Raw genomic sequence first — 20186 nt, forward strand, 5'->3', positions numbered from 1 at the left:
TTACAGATGCTCATATCGTTCTTGCAGTGTTATGTTAGTAACATAAGACAATCAATAAAACAATACTGAAAATATGTGTTTGATTCTGGCACATCAATCACAGACCATATTTTTGGCCAAGCATCAGCGACATTCATGGTGGCAAATATGAGAGTGCAAATAACAGAACCCTTGCTTCCCTGAAAAATTGGTGCTTACTTTAGAAAATAAAATGGGTTTGAAAACAGCCTGATGTTCCTGATCATGTTCATTAATAGATTTAGAGACATGTTGTTAGCATGGCATTAAATGTGGTTTTAGTTAATGGCCTGATTGCATTTCGTCAGCCAGCCACATTTTTTTTGGAGGGGGGGAAGAATGTCTCCTGTGTTAACCTCTCCTCCTATTAGGGAGGCTTGGCTTTTGGCTTAAAGGATCTGTTTCAGTGAAAACTCCTGATTTTTTTTCCATTGTAACCTGCAGCATTTTAAGTTTCTATGTCTGACGTTTAGAGAGAACTGAAGCTAATCTCAGTCTCTTTTGATTTTTAGAGCTATGGAGAAATGACTGCTTACTGCAGTACTAAATAATAATTATAGTAATTCATTGATGCCAAAGTCATTTCCAGCTTTGGATGTACACTGTGCTAATTTCTGAAGCATATATTATGTGCTATAGGTTATGTTAAGCTACCCAATCCTTGAGCACATGGTGCTGAATTGTTCTAAATGGTACAATAACCTTTACACTAAATAAAGACCACAAATTTACCACATAAGATTTTATTCATTCAGAACAGGCACATGAACACAATATGGAGTGAACTACAACCTTGTTTTCTTGAAAACTAAAGTATAGACAAAATCACACTTTACTTATGTTTATTTTAATACTGACAATTAAATATGACAAAAATGCCTAAAAAACAATATTACTAAAAATAAAAGAAGAATTATTTTTAAATCTTTTAAAATGTTACAAACTGAGCTTCAGTAACATTTGTAAACATTTGTAACCAGTTATCAAATCTCTTTAAACAAATATGTGACTCATCAAACAATTCTGCATGTTTTGCTTATATCCAATGTTTGTTGTGGTGTGAAAATAAAAAAGCAAGGTAAATGGTAAATGGTTATGGAGACAGAAAATAATAATACAAAAGCTTTCAAAATAAAACTAGGAAATGTAGGTACATAATACATAAGACAAACATTTATTAAGAATAAAATCAAAAAGTATTTTGCTCATTATTTAAGTTAAGCACCACAGCATTCACTCACAGAGACCATAAATGACCTGCTGGATGTTTCAGTGAATAAAGCTGTTATTTTAAAAATCTGACCTGCCAAATTGAGTGATTTCTAAAATGGTCTTAAAAGCAGACAGACTAAAATCATAATGTAGAAACTTGGTGTTCAACACTCAGCAGGTTGTTCTAGCTTCTATCAGCGCTTACGTTCTGCTCGCTTCATCAGGATTAGCTGTGAAATACACAATGAACAGTTCAAATTAGGCTTTAATCAGGCTAAGAGAGAAATGTTTGATTCAGTGAGGATTAAAATGAGCTTCTTCTGAGTGATTCACTACTGAAGAAACACACAGGAAGAGTTCTCACGTCGAGCTCTGTAGCATTTAACTCCCAGTATGATGGACACCAGCAGATATGGAGACACTGCCAGTAGACTACTGAGCAGACTGAGGACTGAGAATGGAGCTCCTGATTCAGACAGACAGACACACACACACACACACACACACACACACACACAATGATTCTTAAGAACATGAAAATAAAATGACAGTTTTAAGATTTTTTCTGTTAAAAGCAGCAAACCTCTGACTGAGATCCAGCTCTTTGGTGACTCTCCTTTCTCTGAGTGTTTACAGTGATAGAGACCTTCATCTGACTTTGAGACAGAACTGATGGTCATCTCTCCTGTAGTCTGGGTCTGGAGGAGAAATCCATCTTTATAGAAATCAGCTGTGAGGTTTGAGGGCTTTGAGTGATATAAACAGCGGAGAGTCAGAGAATCTCCATCAGTCACAGCATGAACAGGACTCTCCAGGATCACATCACCATCTGTAGGAACAGAGTGGAGAAGAATTTGTGACTAATTTAAAGTAACTACATTGAAAAAAACATGAAATCCCCTTCATTATTTTTCCATAGTGACATGCAGAATATGTGTAAAAATGAAAAGTAAAACTTCTATTACACTGTTTTCACGTTGCTTGAACTCTCTACTGAAAAGCAATGCATCATGATTTGCATTTGCAAAACAGAAAGCTGAATTTCTGTCAGAATTTAATACAGTCCATCGTAAAATGAACAGCTACACTGTTTTCCACCATGTAGCAGTTCAAACAGCATTTAATCAGCATTTAATCAGTAAAATGATTAAATTATACTTTTACTTTTCATTTTATGTTTAAAGTAATCTACGGTGCAAAGCAATATAGCTGTGCACTGATTACATTTCAAGATGGATTGTATTCAATTCTGAAACAAATTCAGCATTTTATTTTTGAACTTCAGTTTCTCATGTATTGTTTTTCAGTAAAGAGGTCAGTAGACAAGCAAAAATGTAATAAATGTTTAGATTTTCATTTTGGCACATATTCTGCATGTCACTATGGAAAAGTAGTGTAGTGTGCATTGCATTTCAATGTGGGACAAATTCCTCTTCATAGCGGGTAAAGAGTGAGACAATAATGAAAACAGCGTGAAGGACACAGTAATGATCTCAACACAGAGACTTCATCAGCAGATATCAGTGAACATGTGGTGGAGTTGGACTGATAGAGTTTTCCAGCGTGGATGGCAGAATACTAGCTTTTTTTGTTTCATTTTCAGTATTTACATTTCAAACTAGTGTTTACTGAAATACTGAAATACTGAAATACTGATACGACATTGGTTTTCATGCTTTATTACAACACCTGTAATTTCAGCATTTCTAAGTTTGTTCTAGTATATTAGATTCCTATCAGTGATGAGACTAATATAGACTCACTGTGCACTGTGATGTTGACAGGAGAACTTCTCCCTCCAGATTCAGACTGACACCAGTAAACTCCAGTGTGGGATGTGGAGATGGAGCTGATGTTGCATGTAGATCCTGTAACTGATCTTCTGTCTGATGAACAATCTGACACTTTCCCACTGTGTGTATATCGTCTCACTCTCCATCCAGTAGACTCACTCTGTCCCTCACAGCTCAGAGAGAGACGGTCAGTAGTGAAGTGTTGAGTTCTGCTGGGACTGATGATCAGAGAGACTGGAGGAGAGGTAGCTGAAGAATAGAGAGAAGACATGCATTGCAGCATGTAACATAACTAATACTAAACAAATGAACTGTTCACTCTTAAAACAGGTTTGATTAAGACTATACATTTACACTCACTAGCTACTGTGGCAGATACATCTATTTTATTAATATACCTTGCAGTGTATTATAGTTAAACGTTTTTCATACACAATCACATTGTCAGGTGGCTGACAAATAACATTTGTATATCTAGCCTGCCTGTCGCTGACCCACCAAATGTGAGCATGTTAGGAGTGTTCTTTAAAGAGTAACTACACCCTAAGACCTTTTTTCATTAACAGCTGAAATGCATTGCTCTGTAATAATAAAATAAATTGAAAAATTGAAATGTAAACACATCTTTCCAAACTGTAAAAGTAACACTTTTATCATGGTCAGTTCCTCCTCTGCAGCGCCCCTCTGGTTGGTTCAACTATTCTATAGGCGCGGATGACGTGTCTTCGTACCAAAGTATTAGTCAACCGATGTTACCACCCCTGATGGCGCTCAACTCATGCCACACTCATGAAAGCACAGGAGTCCAGAGCGAGGAGATAACCACACTCACTTGCTGACCTTAATTTCCCCCTGCACCACCTCACAAAGTTGCGATATGCCAGATGTCTGTAACAACTGTAAATAACACAATTAATCAAAGCTTAGTTTGCACTAAAGTTGTTATGAATAGCACATTAATTGATAATGTTCAATGTATGACTAGGTAACCTGAAGGACCGGTTAAGTTAGGATTTATGCAAGTCTCCATAAAGCTGCTGGTGTTGTATCCGATTCATGTTTCCCTTCAAAACTTAAACTCTCGGGCGCAGCACTCACTGAACAGAAATCAACAGCAAGCAACATAAACTACGGAAAGAGAAAAGGTTCAGGAAACATTAACGTTAAATGGCCATTGTTACTGAATGTGTCAACCTTTCATCTGTACAGCCTTTCTTGAACTTTTTTCTCTGTTTTATCGAATGCGGACCTGCTGAACAGGTTATTAGAAGTTAGCTGTCACTGTTTTAGGGAATGTTTTACCATTTGGACGCCTCTCCCGCTCCCCATTAATCATTTTCTGGCACTATGTTAACTCTTCAGCAGCTTGAGTCAGTGGCTCATACTGGTAATGATCAAGACACGCTGCCTGATCAGAAACCTTTTCTCTGCCGAAGATAGAAATGGTAGTGGAGAAAAATCGTCAGCTTTGTAAGACCTCTCAGTTGCAAAAGTGCTGTTTGATTCCATTATTTTCTGGTAGTTAACATTAGTGATAAAAAACACGGCAGACCGCCTGGTTTCCATCACAGCCCCACCTCCAAACCCGAACACCACTGCAGTGCCCCTCCCAATGCGCCCCTCCTGTTTTTGAGCATTATTCAAAGATGAGCCAGGGGTGGAGTTAGCTGAAAATAGTGGGGTCTAGTTATTCTTTGAATAAAACGTGAACAGCAGCAGGTATCATTGCTGAAGAAATTCATTCCTGTTCATTTGACTTGGGGTAGAGCAGCCTTTCCCAAAAGCAGGGAGACAATCACCCATAATAGAAAAAAGAGATCTCCTTAATGTCTCTGTAGTTTCAATGAGATCAGATGAAAAGATAAAGGACAGCCTGGCTGTTCAAGTAGTTCTTCAATTATCTCATGTGTCTAACGTCACCCAGTGTTCTTAGATCTGCAAGTAATAGTAATAGTAATTTTTTCTGGGCAGGAAAGTATCTCATGTCTCATTTCTGGTCTAATGCTTTTTCTCCTAATTTTTTTTAAAGGGAATTGCCATTAAGTCTACTAAACCACCAAAGAGCAACATTTGAGCAACAAAATTTACCTCTGGGTAAAGACCAGAGTAATCCCCTAGTGTTAGTATTACCCTTTTCTTATTTTGCTCAACTCAGAGACTTCATCTTTTATTTAAGACACTATCTGAGGAAAATTACTGCAGTTGGATAATGAGTTTCGTGTGTTCAGGTTTTGGCCAAGACCAGATCATTACACTTTAGGCTCATATAACTGTGCAGATGAAACCATTAGAATGTGTTCCTACCCACCTCTGCTGTCCACATACTGAAAATTAGTAGAATGTTTCTTACTCACCTGTGACGTTTACCCAGAGTACATCACTGTACTGCGTGTAGTAGGCTGGATTTCCTCTCACAGCTCTGCACCAGTACTGACCTTCATCAGAGACACTAACTGATCTGATGATGTAGAAGTGAGTTTCAGTCTTGATCTCATTCTGAGGAATTTGTGTGTGTTTGAACCAGTAAAACCTCCATCCAGAAGATTCATCCAGCCTGCACTCCAGAATCACTGAGTCTCCTCTCAGTACAGCTCCTTCAAGACTTGATGTGAGTTCAGGTTTGGGTCTCACTGCTGTTGGAGATCAAGCACAAAGTCCATGAAATCACACACTGTTTTCAGAGTCGTTACCACAGTAATTGCCTTCTACACAGATACACTCTCTCAGACCCTGACACACCACACACACTGTTGGCTGTGGTCAGGCCATTAGGAGAGTTGGTAGTGACCATTGCCTGTGCCTTTACAATCTAGACAATCAGCTCAATTCACACCGACACACACAACAGTGTAATCATTCCTAAAATCTGTCTAATGCAGTACATGCATCGTTAAATTTTGGAGATTATTTTGGAGGATAATTTATTACGCTCGTCAACACATTAGAGCTTAATACTCTGTCCAATAAAGAACACAGAGTAAATAAAGAGAAAAAGCTCTGAAGTGAGTGTCCAGTGTTACAGAATCTAAGAAATATGTTACTTTTCTCATGTGTAATTATCAAACTGATTTATCCCCAGTATGTGTGAACAATATGACAAAAATCATATCATGACATTTCAAGACATATCAGGGGACGGGATTTCATCAGGCGTGGCCTCATCCAACAGACCTGGAACAATGGGTTTGAGAAGGGAGACATGGAACAAATGTGAGACATGATATTGACTAGGCAAATCTAGCTGGTAAGTAACATCATTAACTTTTAGTGACTTATGTATTTGGGCAAAAGCTTCCTACTCCCCTCAGCAAACCTGAAGTCCCTGGTTGACAGCTAAACTCCAAGATGGTAAATGGGGGTCTCTTCTATATGTTGATCAGCTTGCACCTTGTATTGACGCAGGATTTGGTCGATATGTTGATGGGAGTTCTCCCATATCTCCTAACTCTGCTGCATCCAGTCATACACGGCTGGGACGTCCAAAGCAGTAGCTATGGCATTAGAGGAAGTTCGTACCCAAAGATACACTGGAACGGAGTCAAACCAGTGGTAGAATTGATCAAAGAGTCCTGAGCCATTTCTGCTCATGGCAGAAACCGAGCCCAGTCAGTGTGATTGTTATGACAGTATAGCCGCAAAAACCTTCCCAATTCTTGACTAGATTTTTCGCATTGGCCATTGAACTGAGAATGATATCCTGACGTTAGGCTGACTGACACCCCCAGAGGTGAAAGTTTCTGTCAGTGCATGAAATGCAGCATCTGCTGGCTGGCTCCAGAATAGTCTCTTGGCAGTTTCTTTGAGGAGAGCAGTTAGAAGTGCCACTATACTACTACAGCCTCAAATGGATTTCTTCTCATATCTACTTTTTTGTGATTTGTTATAGACCATGATTAACAGACCATGATAATCAATATAAGGGTGGAGTTCCCTGCCCTTGTTCTTTACAAAAAAAGAAGCCAATAGCCACATTGGAAGTGGAAGGATAGATGAATCCCTGATCTAAAGCTTCTTGTACATAATCATTCATGGCAGTCTACTCAGTCTGAGTTAAAGGCTAAACTCGAGCCTTAGGGAGAACAGTGCCTTCCAAGAGTTCAATGGCATAGTCATAGGAGTGATGTGGTGGAAGTTTAGTGGCACTAACTTTGCTAAAAACACGTCAGCATTTTCTGGCAGTAACTCTATTTTGCTGTTTGACTCAGGACTTTCAACAGAGGTGGACATGACTGATACTACTGGGAGATTCAGACAATTTTTATGGCAGTACGGGGACCAAAACAAAAGCTCTTGCTCTGACCAGGAGATGAAGGGGTCATGCTTCTTTAACCAGGGGAGACCAAGGATAATGGAATATTCTGAGGAGTCGAGCACAAAAAAAGTTCTTCCAATGTTAAATCATCATTTTTACAAGCTAATTTGGATAGCAAATCCTTATTCAAACCATTTCGAGAAGCCAGAGTACAGAATTCCAAAGCATAATCAGCCACAGAACGATTGCCTTGACAACCTCTAGCAAAAGTTCTCCACAGGTCCTGCATTCATGAGGGTGATCAAAAACAGCTTTAAAATCCTCTCCAAAATGTTATAGGAAAGGGTCTGTGTGTGAGGCCACACAGCAGTGACCCAATCAAGGGCTTTACCAGTCAAACATGAGATCAGGAAGTAAATCCATGCAAGATCTGAACTAGAAGCAAAAAACCCTACAGTTGTTAGGAGTGTCTTCAAGATTATCAGGCTTACTAACTGGAAACGCAGTAGAAGAGAGCATAGCGGGAGCATGAGAGCTGTATGGGTTGCTCCTGGGGGTAGGAGGATTCAAAGTTTGTAGCTGAGCCGTGATCTCCTTTAGCTGATTGGCGATGTGGGACGGTTGTTGTTGTTGCTCACCTTGCTGACGCGTGAGCATCTCAACAGACTGACTGAAGCTCTCAAGAAGCTGCTGATGTTGTCCCAACACTTGGACCTGGGTGTATACAGCCATGTGAAGAGTCCCCAGATCTGCTGTCTACTTTGATGCGTCAATTTGCTAATTAGCACTGTGGTGGCGAAGTTCAGGCAGTGGCCCACTGCATGGTGACTCATAAAAAGTTTCTGTTTGGTTTAGCTGAACCTTGCAACTGTTCCTCACTTTAAACCAACTCACTGTACAAGTCACTTTCATAATCCATCCCATTTCATCACCTCAAATCCTGTGGCGAGTGACAAAGTGACAGGTGTGGGTTCACTGGCAGCTGCACACAAGAGTCTCAGGCCATAAAAGGTAATCTTCACTGAAAAAGGAGGAGTGGAGCTCAATGGCTTCTGATCAACTATGCAGCCCTTTTCAGAAATGCTCTTCCCACCTCCTTGGCATGAGGAAGAGGCTAGAAAATGTTCCCTATGCATTGTCTGCCCACCATGTATGTGATAAACAACCAGTACATAGTTGTATACTCTTCCTTTAAAAAGTGCAATAACTGAAAATAGCATGCTGTGTGTTGTTTCTCAGATATTGTCCCATCAGAAATACTTCAGTCAGAATCTAAACAACTGAGGAACCTCCATTTAACTTAGCAAGCAACTAGCAAAAGTGGGCTAGTCATGCAAAATCCACTTTACTGATGGCAATTCCATTGTTTTACACCAGAAAATGACATGTAGCAGGACAAACTACCACACATTTAGCTAACAAGTGAGCCAGCAAACATCTAAACTGTGCTCTTCCCTCAATAATTTACTTTAATTTTAAAATTTTCAGACAATTAAAGGTATGTACATGTGACACAACAGCTTGTAGCAGAAAGTATCAGAGGCAGTAATCTAATATAATGTCTTCCATTTTATGAAAGTGGGGGACGTAACCACACTGTGCTTTCCTCCAGGGACAGTTTGGGTTTTACACAGGTTTGGCACAGTGACATATGAAGCATTTAGAGCTCAACAAAAGGGCATTATTAATTTTGAGACAAAAAGGGGCAGGGGCTGCAGCCCCCAATTGTGCACGCCAGTGATGGACAGACACCAAAGAAAGACACCAGAGTGCACCCATCTCAAACTTCTTAGTTTATTCAAAATATTTCTCCAAAATATTAATAAAAAAAAATCCACTAACTCTCATTTTTTAGTTCTGAATCTCAGTTAGGTAAATAATATAGAATTTGCTTTTTAGTCAATTTCTCCACTAGCTGGAACTCTTTCTAATGCACCGTCATGTCAGACATGTTCTCCACTTGGGCTTCCGGATACAGATGGCTGTGGCTTCAAACTTACTCTGGTGTCCTCAAGTTGAGTTAACTGAAGAAAAGCTGTACAATGAGTTACTGTACCTTAGAATTTTAAGTTCAGCTGACTTTTATTTTTAACAATGTGCACATTTTTCCCCACATCAAACTGTTGACTACAAGAACTGTCTGTTCACTTACCATCTGATACAGGTATGTCAAACTGGGCCAAAGTGCTGTGGATATTATGTTTACCCTCATCTAACACTATGAATTCAATTTGTGAACGCCTTACTGATTAGCTGATTAGCTGAATCAGGTGTGTGTAATGAGGCAGTGCACTGAAGTCTGCAGTGATTTGGCCCATGAGGACTGGGAGCGTGACACATGGTCTAATATATCCCAGACTTCGACACACTCTGCTGTTGTAAGAAAATCAGCATAAATCGCTTCATCTTTGAGTGGTCATAATGTTTTGGCTCATCAGCATGTATGTGTGTGTGTGTGTGTGTGAAAGGCATAGTTGAGTTAAAACACAACATTTACACGAAGTAACGTGTAAATAAAGCATTTAGTTTTAACTCATGTTTCAATCAATTCTTTGTAAACTTCCAGTGTTTTGAAACACCACCGTAATGCTATTCATAAATGTATTCAATTCAAGTACATATATATATAAATAGAAAGCATTATAATGCTCACCTTCAACTTCATTAACTTCAATTAACTATCATTATTGTTTTAAAAAATATACATTAACCATAGTACATGATTAACTGAGCAACCAAGCACTAAGATAAACAACTTCATTTATTCATTCATTTAATATAACGTGTACACAATTAATAAGTAGTTATTCATATTGATTTCGAAATGTTTATAACTACATATTTGTTAACATACTATTTAAAATGATTAGCCTTTGTTCATTTTAAATATTTTTTTAAGCAATAGAACACGAGAGGGAGTGTGTTATCACGAAATAACATCACGGCTGTGATGTTATTCGCGATAACACACAATCTCGAGTGTTCTATTGCTTTTATACAACAGTTAAGTAAATAAAGTAAGAAATAAATAAATCGGGCCGTGAATGGGCCTTTAATATGTTTCAGTGTTAGCAATTCCCTCCGCCAAATTATAGTTCCTTAATAAGCAGCTCGTTGCTACGTCAGAGTAACGAGCTCCACTCACTCGCTGCACAGCCAGCAGTTCGTTCTCCAGCTCCTCACACAGACCAACTGACAGTTTGGGAATTTAGTGTAGTCTCATCTTCAGAGTCTGACCAAATCGGCTGTCGGCTAAATGTGATCTTAAAAGTATCCATTTTCTGTTTGTTCACAAAGTAAGAAGTAAAAACGTTCAAATGGCTTGAGCGTCTCCTAGCAAAGACGTTGCTTAGCAACGGCGTCTCAGCGGAGTGATACAGTGCTTGTGAAAAAAACGTGATGTAATGCCGAAATAACAGCACAGTTAGAACGCTTCTCAACCAATCAGCTTGCGTGCCTGGAACTAACTGTTGTATAATATTTAATCACTAAGTAGATGGTTAATAATGGTGGTATATATTAATGTCTATGTATACCTGTGTATGTAACATATGTATTAGATAATAATTCAATTACTATTTATTAATGCTGTTATTAAAGTTTTATTCTCCCTGTATTATCCACTTTCTATCTGTCAACTCAAACTAAAATTTCATTGTCTTTCTCTCATGTATCCAGTGGTTACATGTTAGGTGTTCGAAGCTCTTTGAGGTGTATTATATACTGTGTGTTTGTCTATCACTTCTTACCTTCATGTACAGGATGATTATTTGTGCAGTAGTGATGCTCCTCTACACTTTAACTGTTAACGATAGAAATAAAGAGAGAAAGATGATACTCACCTGATACAGTCAGTCTAACAGCATCACTGGTCTCTGAGTAACGCGGCTCTGTTGACTTTGTTCCCTTACAGCTATAATCACCTTCATCAGACTGATCAACATTAGAGATTTCATATTTCTTCCTTCTTTTAGCTTCACTGAGATGTTTATTATTCTTAAACCACTCGTAACTCCAGACATCTCCACCTTCTATGTCACATGTGAGAGTGACTCTCTCTCTGATGAACACATGCTCAGCTGGCTGCACTTTCACTTTGGCCTTTGGTCTCTCTGTTCAAAGAAGATGAATAATATATATAAATTATATATTATTTCTAAATATACATCTCACTGTTCCAAAACATAAAATAATTGTAAAATATTTTCTCATAATCATGAATTAAATCACGTCATTTGTTAAAACAGAAATCATGATGTACCTCTGACTGTAATTTTGACTGGATCACTGTAATGTGTGTAGTAGGTTTCTCCTCTGCGTGCTATACATTTATACTCTTCTGTTCCTGTATTAGACACTGTTATACTGATTGTGTTGGTGTTTTCATCAGCAGTCAGATAATTTGACTGAGTGTTTTTATACCAGAGAAACTTCCATCCAGTGAGTGAGAGCTGCGGTTCACAGATCAGAGTAACAGTGTCTCCAGTGTAGATGGTGCTCTGAGGCTCCACCCTCACTGCTGGTTTGGGTTTATCTGTTGATGTGAAATGATGAAGTTATCAGAGCTGCTTTCATCTTTACAACATGTTTAGCGCATGTTTGACATTTTGATTATGTGGCAATTTAGGAGCCAAATAGGCTTCTGTGTAATTTTGTCTTTCTAAATATTTGAGTACCGTTTGGGGGGCGAGCTGCACTAGGTGACGGGTCAGGTGACAAGTCAGGTGCTTATAGTCACAAGACCATAGATAAACATTCTTGCCGCGTTGGGTCCAGACAGGCGCGTCAACAGCATCACCATTTTAGGGCGGTCAACATCGCTGCTGGACTGCTTTCAGTACCATTACAGAGCGGCAGTTTAAGAAAGATACTGTCCAAAATTATACTATTTCAAGAATATTGCACTCAGAAAGCGGGATAGGATTATATAACGGAGGGAACGCAGCAATCCACGTTCATGTTTGTGTGATGCGTATTGTGTGATATTTATGTGTAGATATGGCTGTGTGGTTGGTGAGGCATAATGAACCTGTTGGTGTGACTGTTTTTCCTCTGGTTTTATATTAAGCTTCTTTTATTTAATAGTCTGTTCAGGGGGTCTTAACTTGATGTAGTAGTTATTTATTTACAATAATGGTTAATGCTTTGTAGCTAAATTATAGCATTCCTTAATCTGTGTAGATATTCATCATAGATTAACGTTAGCACCTTCTCACACGAACTCGATCTTATTTGCCAGCTTCTTGTTCGAATTTTTCCGTTCCACCTTAAATGGTGCATCAGCCAGCATCTTGTTCGAATTTTCTCGTTCCACCTTAAATATTGCATCAGCCAGCGTCTTGTTCGAATTTTCCCATTCCACCTTAAATTGTGCAGTTTAGGCACCAGAAAGTGACTGCTGCACCATTTAAGGTGGAACGGGAAAATTTTAAAAAGAAGCAGGTGAATAGGAAGCCACCTTTAGCTCATCCTTACTACTGTGTTTTGAAGGCTTATTGTATTTTTATGTGTATTAAGATTAGACGTGATTCACACATCGATAGATTTGCTTATGTGTGTGAGATTATGTTTCTACCGGAGCGCTATACTCGGTTTTTAACGTCAGGTGCAGACTTAATACTTTTCTGCTGGTGCGGACGGCTAATTATCACGATCAGTTAATAAAGAAATAAAAAATACCGAGAACAGTCCGTGGAATCTAGATTAATGTATGTCTCAGGATTATAACAAAGCAAATTTGGTGAAAATTGGTCGAGTAATAAGGAAGTTGTGGCCGATTTGGTCCTGAGACTCATCATCTCTCAATACAAGTGAATTTGTTCACAAGCGGATCTTGACCGCTCCAACATGGCGGACACGCAGGCGTATAACATCAGATAGCGAACAAAAGGCAACGCGGCATCTGGATATGTATATCTATGTCACAAGACACTCACAAAACGGGGGAGCTCGGGTGGTGGGAACATACGGTTTAACCACAATTGCTGTAACAAACAAAGTCGTGACTGGATTATAATACTGCAGTTCAAGCTTGTTATCTTCATCACTGGTGACTACATTTCATCATCTCCGGTAAAAGAGTTTGTTTTCTATAGAGAAATGTCTCAATGAACAGGAACACCACCCAACAGCGAGTTTTAGAGTGGACATTAGTTTATTGGATGCGCTTAAAGGAACATCCTACCCACTCGAGCAGGTCACTAAGAAATTACTTCTCCGAGTCACTACAGGCAGAACATTTACAGTAGTTTGATTTTCCTCCAATGTTGCTACAAATTTCTAACTGAATAAACAGATACTGAATAAAGTTGTGAAATAAAGTTTAATTACTTGTTTTTATCCACATGTAATACATTCACAGTCATGTCTAAACACATTATTTATACAGTCATATACCAGAGTTTGAGCACTCTGGTCAAATGATGTTTTGTTTATTTTCTAGGAAAAATAAGTTACACATCCTCTACAGAGAACACACTTAAATAGGTCATTGTCCTGCAAATGTAGGTGCACAATTTCTGTTATTTGCATAGCTTAAAAAAATGAACATAAAACATTTATGAAATAATAATAATAAAACATAAAACAGAATTTGTCACATTCTATTCAAAATGCCATAACATCTGCACAGGTCATATTTATGTTTTTCTTTTCAAACATGTTAAATTCATCAAAAAAAAACAGTAATAGTGCTTTTAAACAGTAGTATGTCTCTAGAGGATGTGTAACTTTTTTTCAGAAAATCAACAAAACGTCATTTGACCAGGAGTGTCCAAACTTCAGCATAAGACTATTGAAATATATTCACAAATATAAGTGGTTTTCTACTGATTGTATCTTGAAATATGTTAAAAGTACACTTCAATATTCAAAAGAGTTCAACATATTTAGAAAAAGAAATACACAGACAACGCTGCACTCTTTCAGCTTTCTTGTTGCAAAAACAAATTAGAGCAAATATAAATACAGTTCTGTACAACCTGTATTATGCAAATAAAATTATACATTCACTTTAAACAGTCTTTTGTGCTGTATTTGATTCAATACTGTCAAAATATATTACTTAACATAATTTAATATTTATGTTTAGAATATTTGTGCATATATTTAAGGAACACACCATTATACATATATTTGAGTGATGTATTTATTTGGGTCAAATTTAAAATGTGTGCATAAATTCTAAAACATATGTGAGAAATACATTTTAGAAGTACATTGTTTTTCCCATACAGGTTAGTTATTTGTAATTATTATTTTTTAATATTTACTGTTGCAAGTTTGCTTTTCTAAGTTTTGCAAGCAGAATGTTGGAATCCTTGGTGCACAGACTAATCAACACCAAAATGAGATCTCTGTTTATTTAAATGAGAAGCTCTATAACAGAATGAGACAAGAATCAGCAGAGCAGAAAGAAATACAACTAATTTAAACCCAATGATATAAATATCTAATTCTTATACCACATTCTATTCACCATTCAATTAACACTTTTTCTTGTTTGTGTTTATGAGTTGAGAGCTCTGAGCTCACAGGGGTTTCTAAGATACTGTGAGTTTTAAAGAGAATTGTGCTGATCCTCCTTTATCACTTCTTAACTTTATGTACAGGATGATATCTGTGCAGTAGTGATGCTCCTCTACACTTTAACTGTTAATGATAGAAATAAATAGAGAAAGATGAGACTCACCTGATACAGTCAGTCTAACAGCATCACTGGTCTCTGAGTAACGCGGCTCTGTTGACTTTGTTCCCTTACAGCTATAATCACCTTCATCAGACTGATCAACATTAGAGATTTCATATTTCTTTCCTTCTTTTAGCTTCACTGAGACGTTTATTATTCTTAAACCACTCGTAACTCCAGACATCTCCACCTTCTATGTCACATGTGAGAGTGACTCTCTCTCTGATGAACACATGCTCAGCTGGCTGCACTTTCACTTTAGCCTTTGGTCTCTCTGTTCACAGATGATAAATAGTTTAAAAACTGAAATATTCTCTCTGAACATATGATAACACTTAAAGAAGAACGCAGAATAATTGAAGGATTTAATTCCAAAACAAATTATAGACAACTTTCAAAATGCTCTATTTTCATAACGTACATTGTGAGTGAGCTTTACACATTCAAGAGATATCAATGTTATGATTAATATCACCTTTATTAGTGAAATAAAAAAAAGTATTTCCTATTACACATCAGCTGTTTTTCTTTTGGAAAACTCAGTATATCCTAAATTTATAATACAATACAAATATTATACATAACATATATTCTCTCTAAAACATTATAAACATTATAGAATAATTGTAGGATATTTTCTCATAATCATGAATTAATTCAGGTCATTTGTTGAAAGAAAACAGAAATCATGACATACCTCTGACTGTAATCTTGACTGGGTCACTGAAATCAGTTAAGTATTCTCTGCGTGCTATACATTTATACTCTTCTGTTCCTGTATTAGACACTGTTATATTGATTGTGTTGGTGTTTTCATCAGCAGTCAGATGTATTAATTGAGTGTTTTTATACCAGAGAAACTTCCATCCAGTGAGTGAGAGCTGCAGTTCACAGATCAGAGTAACAGTGTCTCCAGTGTAGACGGTGCTCTGAGGCTCCACCCTCACTGCTGGTTTGAGTTTTTCTGTTAATGAGAAGTTATCAGAGCTGCTTTCACCTTTATAACATAAGCAGTAGATCTAGCATTTTTAGCACATGCTTTGCTCTCTATGAGCTGGATGTTTCTATGTCCTATGAATGTTTTTGTCCAGCCAGACTGCACAATTAAGCCAGACTAGTTTCCCAGTACGCTAATGTACAATGTGCATAAAAACAGATTCTATATATCAGTACTTCAGTAAAAAAGTAAAAAATATACAGTAAAGATTTGCCCATATCTGGGATAAGTTATGCATGCAAATACACTTTTATATGAATGCAAATAAAACAATCTAGTAAATACAGATTCACCTTGAGTTTGTTCACAGTGGATGAGCACAATCAGCACTAAAGCAGAGAGAGACAGAGGACATGATGTACAGCAGAGTATTCAACTAAAACTTAAGTAGGTCCAGTTACATCAAAGCTCTTATTTACAAAAGTCCAGATAACCAAACTAACATAAATAAATGGAAACAATGATTATCTTTAAAAATTGGTACAGCTAACAAATAAAATAAGACACATCAAATGTATTTTACTAAACTGTTTTATATTGAACTTATTTAAATCTAATGAGCATTTAGAATGGTAAGGCCATTGGCTATTGTTTGATAGATATAAACAAATAAATAAATAAATTTGGGAGATTTTTTAAAAGCATTGCACAGGAAAGAAAAATCATGTTTTTTATAAAGTAAAATAAATTAATTAAATATAAAATTGAACTAAAATAAACAATAATAAAGGCTATTCTGAATGTGCATTTCACGCTTTTACACTCTCAGGGATGGACATACATCTAAAACTTGAAGGTGCAGTTACATCAAAGTTCTTGCCTTCAAAAGTCCAGATAAACAAACTAAAATAATTGAATGGCAATAATGAGAACTTTAAAATCAAACATATGGTCATTGCCAATTGTTTGTTAAAAAAAATGTAAAAATTAAAAAGTGGAAAATCTTTTTGGACAAAGAAGCCTTAAAAAATGTAAAATGTCTAGTTTTGCTGGACCGTCAGGATGCACACTCTCTCCTCTGCAACTTTTGGGGAAAAAAAAACGAATAAATAATTATCATTACCTTACTTTATGTGACTTTCTAAACTCCAAACAAATTTGTATCAATGTGTTAAAATGGGCTGTTTCCAATCACATAAGCGTGTAGAAGAGAAAATGTCTAATTTAATTTAAGTGGAATTAAAGTTATAAATCCACCAAACACTCGGTGTGTCAAGTTAGTGGCCGTCTTCAAATAGATCACTTGGAGATATAATAGCTCATTTGCAGTTCTCTTCGACTGAATAACTACCGAATTAACCCACTGTATGCTGCTACCCCCTCTCCTTTACTGGCTACCAAAGTCCGCTGAAATGTTACTAGCACTGAAAAGACGAATATCAAAAATAAAACTAACTTTACCGTGGCCAGCTCTGTCGCCGCTGAGATGAACCAGTGACACTAAAGCTCAGGTTTGCTCCGGTCCAGCTTAACCCCTGAGCTACTGAGTGACCATTAAAAAAAATAAATAAACGGTAAGTTCGACTCATGTCTGAGTACAGATACAGGTCCAGAACAAGTCTAAAACGTTAAAAAACATCTTTGAGTCTACAGCCCTACGAGAAAGTGAAAGCAAACACTGTTCGCTGGCTGCTGGGTTGGACAAAAAGGCTACTTAAGTGGCCGTTTAAACAGGGAATGCAGTATTAACTAGCTAGCTACCATACTTTAAAAGCTCACTTAAATAACAAATAATAGGGCTATTTTCCCTGTTTACTTCTGTGTCTCTAAGTTTAATTATATCTTTGTGCGCCATTTTAGATAAAACGTTGATAAGAAATAGTTCATATTAAATGTTTACAGATTAGAACATTAGCTAGCTAGCATAACAATTGCCCGTCCCTAGTGATGAACTCTGCTACTCTGCACTGACGTTGGCTACGCTAATTAGTGTTGTGATTTTTTCTTTTGTTTCCTTGTCACGATGTTCATGGAGTAATTGCACACATGAAGTGTTAAGCTAGTTATTAAGAAGGCTGTGATCCTTCATATATCTCAGTTAACGTGAGACTGTTGTATTGTACTGAAGGATTATCAGCATCTCTATATGTGGAAAATGGCCACTGTATGTAAACACGATTATGCAATACCCTCAAATAGCCAGCGTGTGTCGCCATTGTCCTTTATGTAACCTGGTTAATGATCTATATACACCGATCAGGCATATCTCCAGCAGCACTGCTGTGTCTGATCCACTCGTACCAGCACAACACACACTAACACACCACCACCACATCAGTGTTACTGCAGTGCTGAGAATGATCCACCACTCAAATAGTACCTGCTCTGTGAGGGTCCATGGGGGTTCTGACCACTGAAGAAAAGGGGGCTAATAAAGTATGCAGAGAAACAGATGGACTACGGTCTGTAATTGTAGAACTACAAAGTGCACCTATATAGTAAGTGGACCTAATAAAATGGACAGAGTGTAGAAACAAGGAGGTGGTCATAATGTTATGCCATGCCTGATCAGTGTATGTGTGAGTGCATCTCTTTCTCTAGACAGTAATATTCTCATTTGAATGTAACTCTAGGTTACTGTTTCTGCTAAAACGGGCATTGTAATGTTTACTGATACGTTTATGCTTGATTTATGGTTGATTGCATGTTTTATTCTGTTATTTCAGACTGATGGCAATACCGAATATCAAGCTGTATTGACAAAAAGACTGCTGGAACAAAATACAGTTAAAGAAGGAATTACATCTCCTCATCTTCATTCCTGTGTCCTGACCAATGCGCCACAGCTGCTCTGAGATCTAAGGTGGTCTTGGAATGGAAGCTTTTCAACACAAGCTACACTTTGCCAGTATTTTTTTCGTGATGGTGCTGTTTCCACACTGAAAATCATAATTGAAGATACATGAACCTTCTGAAACTACTGAGGTCCAGACTTCAGTGTCCTCATAGCTGGTTACGGCCATGGTCATCAAAGCAACTCTTGCTCATATTTCTCATTGTTTCACATGCTGCAATTTCTGTGGCTGTAAACCGATTTCAGCTACAGTGACCTCTCTGAACGTCTTATTTTCAGAAAGAAAAACCGAACCAAACCGAAAAAATACCACAGATCCCTGCTAGAAAAACCAGCACAGACCAGCATATGTTGTGTTTTAGAAGCTGATCAACCAGCATAACCATGCTGAGTGACCAGCTAAATCAGCAACAGACCACTATAAACCACCTTAAATCAGTTTAGACCAGCATGAAATTAATGATGGTTTGTTCAGCAGGGATGTCATGTTATAAAGCATGTTTCGGTTTTATGATGCTGATTCTGTTCCCTTTTGTGGTAAAAACATTGCTTGACGCTCGCTGTTTGTACGCTAGGCCTGCACACACATGAGTAGTTTAACATCAAGTGAAAGCAGCCCAGAGTAAATAATGAGAGCTATACATTTGACCCTCATATATATTCAAAACAACAGCTCATTTTTTGAATGGACTTTATTTGTTTATTAATTTATTACTACTTAAACACATTCCAATTATATCGTGTTGGTTTTACTGCTTCATTTCGACCAGTTTATTTGACGCACAGCTTCTTGTCAGTAGTCACTGTTGTGTCTCACACACATACACACTAATGTACACTATTATGCCATGGCATGGACGTGCATGCGAATTGAGATGAGCTTGTATGGTTTTAATAAGTGGAGGGAGATCCAAGTTTAAGCCGCCAGTGCCGTGGGTTTGCTGTTATTCCTCATTCACAACCTACATCCTAGCTACCGGTTTTGACAGTGTGTCAGATGGGAGGAAGTGTATATTGCTACTGCATTTAGGACAAGAGGGGCAGCATGTGTTTAGAACTCTTGGATTTACTAAAACAACATTTACAGCCATTCCACTGCTTCACGAAGTACTCTTCTCCATTGAGTCACGTTTCGGCAATGACATCAAATCACCTGGCGAGTCAGTGACACAGTTCATGGCAGACCTACAGCATTTGGCTACCTCTAAATTTGGGGCTCCACAAAATGAAATGATACAGGGCCAATTCATTGTCCATGCAAACTATATGGACTTATACAGGATCCAGACCCTGAGACCCGGTCCAGGTCAGCCAACGGCTTGGTACAGCCTCATTCAAACTTTCAGACGGAACTTGCTGGCATGCCGGTCACCTCTGTAAGGTGCGGGTTTCCCTTGACCCAAGACTCAGAGCGCCCACTCCTGCAATCATGC

General features: G+C 37.8%; 1 protein-coding gene across 1 annotated transcript; it reads right to left on the minus strand.

Annotated features, from left to right (window-relative positions):
• Positions 1-1294: 1294 nt before the first annotated feature.
• LOC118825365 (carcinoembryonic antigen-related cell adhesion molecule 5-like) lies at positions 1295-15146 on the minus strand. Its single transcript, XM_036595954.1, has 8 exons — positions 14966-15146; positions 11537-11809; positions 11118-11387; positions 5378-5656; positions 2994-3272; positions 1814-2059; positions 1595-1696; positions 1295-1460 (listed from the first exon to the last, which is right to left on the minus strand). The coding sequence occupies exons 1-8, from the start codon at positions 15144-15146 to the stop codon at positions 1432-1434; spliced, it is 1659 nt and encodes a 552-aa protein (XP_036451847.1). The 3' UTR covers positions 1295-1431.
• Positions 15147-20186: the final 5040 nt, after the last annotated feature.

Source organism: Colossoma macropomum, unplaced genomic scaffold, assembly GCF_904425465.1.
Source record: "Colossoma macropomum unplaced genomic scaffold, Colossoma_macropomum, whole genome shotgun sequence".
Taxonomy (NCBI): Eukaryota; Metazoa; Chordata; class Actinopteri; order Characiformes; family Serrasalmidae; genus Colossoma; species Colossoma macropomum.

Coding starts and splice junctions, on each gene's coding strand:
- LOC118825365 (XM_036595954.1), bottom strand. CDS start 15,146: ATGTCTGGAGTTACGAGTGGTTTAAGAATAATAAACGTCTCAGTGAAG. Junction 11,810..14,965: donor TGTTAGACTGACTGTATCAG/GTGAGTCTCATC, acceptor TCACATCAACAG/ATAAACCCAAACCAGCAGTG. Junction 2,060..2,993: donor TGTCAACATCACAGTGCACA/GTGAGTCTATAT, acceptor CTGTTCCTACAG/ATGGTGATGTGATCCTGGAG.